At 51.6% G+C, this 2,379-nt stretch overlaps 1 protein-coding gene across 2 annotated transcripts; it reads right to left on the reverse strand.

The window, feature by feature from the left end:
* On the reverse strand, nucleotides 1–625 carry LOC142437152 (dihydrofolate reductase-like). Of its 2 annotated transcripts, XM_075540438.1 has the most exons (2): nucleotides 255–625; nucleotides 31–138 (listed from the first exon to the last, which is right to left on the reverse strand). In XM_075540438.1, exons 1-2 carry the CDS (start codon nucleotides 623–625, stop codon nucleotides 117–119), a joined length of 393 nt encoding a protein of 130 aa, XP_075396553.1. In that variant the 3' UTR covers nucleotides 31–116. The 2 variants fall into 2 exon arrangements, with proteins under 2 accessions (XP_075396551.1, XP_075396553.1); XM_075540436.1 differs by having other exon boundaries at nucleotides 1–625.
* Between the last annotated feature and the right edge of the window lie 1,754 nt (nucleotides 626–2,379).

The raw sequence follows: 2,379 nt of genomic DNA on the forward strand, positions 1-2,379 counted from the left end.
GTTAAAATACTTCATTCTTTCGAGAGCAACTTGAAGTAAATGAGAACATGCCTTCATGTCAGTCATTCTTTTCATATACTTCAAATTTGTACTTAATGCCCTTTTCTTCCTGGACATCAGGAAGAACACCTGGGTATTCTGGGAGAAGTTTGTCTTTCTCTAAATCAATTTCAGGAAAAAATGTATCACTTTCAAACTCCTGCAGGATCCTTGTCAAGAACAGTCGAACATGACCTGGTTGGTCCATGGCTTCCTTGTAAACAGAACTGCCTCCTATGATCCAAACCATGTCAACTTTATCTCCTAATTCTGGTTGCTCAATGAGTTTTAAGGCACCACCCAGACTTTTGGCAAGAAAACGAGCTCCTGGTGGGGTTTCCTTGAGTTCTCTACTAAGTACTAAATTAATCCTATCTTTCAAAGGTCTATTCTCAGGAATGGAGAACCAGGTCTTCCTACCCATAATCACCAAATTCTGTTTACCGTCTACTGAAGAGGAAGTAGTCGTGGTCATTCCCTGGAAATACTGGAATTCATCCCTGAGCATGGGCCAGGGCAGGTTTCCGTTCTTGCTGATGCCCAGATTTGGGGACCCAGCAGCGATGCAGTTCAGTGGAGGAGCCATGAGAACAACGATCTGGGAGTGGGGTAGATTGAATACTTTGCAGTGTTTGTTGTTGGGGGGAGGGGAGGATGAAAGATGGTGTAATGATAATAAGTACCACGTATCACTTATGGAATGCCTGGACCATAAAGGCCAATTAGATATTCTTTCTCGTCTCTGCAGAGGGGAAACCTGAGGTGCAGAAGAGTTGAGCATCATGCTCAAGGTCTCATAGTTCACACATGGTCAGGAAGTGACTTCAGCCCAGGCCCATCTGTGCCTAAAGCCACGTATGACTCTCCCCACCTCAGAGCACTGTCTCTCTCCCTCTAAACCTGTTTACACAGCAAATACTGACGGGCCAACCCTGTCTGGACACCGGACATGCCGTCCTGGTGACTTGCCCTCCAGGAGCATACAGTGACCTCAGCTTAAGGGTTATGGGAAGGGATGTTCCGGGAGCCGGAACCTCATGGTCTGGCTTGGGGCTAGTTGGGGGCTGGAGGCAGGTAGGAGTTGAGGGCAGGGCTGAGCTGTAATATCCAGAGATGAGGTCACCCTAGAACTGTAGCTTCTTCCGCAGCTCCTCCCCCGACTGTGAGTTCCACAGGCTGCCGGCAGGAGGAGCCCGCAGCCCAAGTCTGACTCGCCCTTCAGACACTTACATAACTGGGGAAATGGGGGAGGAGAGCAAGACGGAGGCACGGGACTCCTCTCTCTCTCACACACACACACACACACACACACACACACACACGCACACACACCATCACATGTACCCTGGTGGTGGTGAAGACATCACACACACATACCTCAACACACTACAAGAGGGGTCCAACCCATTAGGTAGATGGACCAGAACTCCTGTACCCACCCATCTCACCCATGAAAAAAATCTCTTACTACCGTGCATCATGAGGGAGGCCAGGATGGATGGATGGACCCAGGGACTTTGGAGCGCTGTGGGGCAGTGTGTGCAGCAGAGAGAAGCCAGGCTGGGCTGTGTTGGCCCTATGTTGTCACCCACTGCCCACTCGCCCTCCATGTATACTGGGTTGGGGCCCACATACATACCAGTCCTGCTTTCCTTCCGTGCTTATTTAATTCGCTTCGTAAGCTCATCTATGGACAGGGCCTTCAGGGGCTCTGAGGTATGCTGAGTATCATGAGAGATGCTCCGCCCTAAACCATTTTATGATCTGGCTGACTCACCCATCACGGTCACAAACACGGAGACCAGGAGCACATTCAAACACGAGACAATTCGCAGACCAACCTGAGCCAGTTACGAAACGCCACCTCCTCAGAGCCTCCCGGGTTTAGGCTGTTATCCCCATGCGGACACTGAGGTAGGGACAAGTTAAGGATGGGCTAGTGACGGACCAGGAGCCCTGAAAGTGAAATGGTTATGCACTGGGCTGCAATCAATCCGCAGGAGAAAAATGGGACTTTCTACTCCCATAGAGTTACAGCACCCTCCCTGTTGCTGCGCAGCCCCGGGGCGTTTGAGATTCAGTGCCACTGTTACCCGCAGCCACAGGCGAGGACGTCATCGCTGTCAGAGGTTTAATGGGCAGGAACACTGCTGTACAGGAGGTGCTGAAGACCGCCCTCTCCCACCTTGGCCAGCACACGGAATTCGCAAAGCTGCCAAAGCCTTAGACGGAGGCCAAGCCCAGCTTTGTGTGCTCGCCTCCAGCGGGGATGAGCCCCCCCACCCGCCCCCCATGTACATCAAGTGAGTGGAGGCCCACGTGCTGAACACCAAATCCGCC

The sequence above is a fragment of the Tenrec ecaudatus genome, chromosome 1 (genome assembly GCF_050624435.1).
Source record: "Tenrec ecaudatus isolate mTenEca1 chromosome 1, mTenEca1.hap1, whole genome shotgun sequence".
Taxonomy (NCBI): domain Eukaryota; kingdom Metazoa; phylum Chordata; class Mammalia; order Afrosoricida; family Tenrecidae; genus Tenrec; species Tenrec ecaudatus.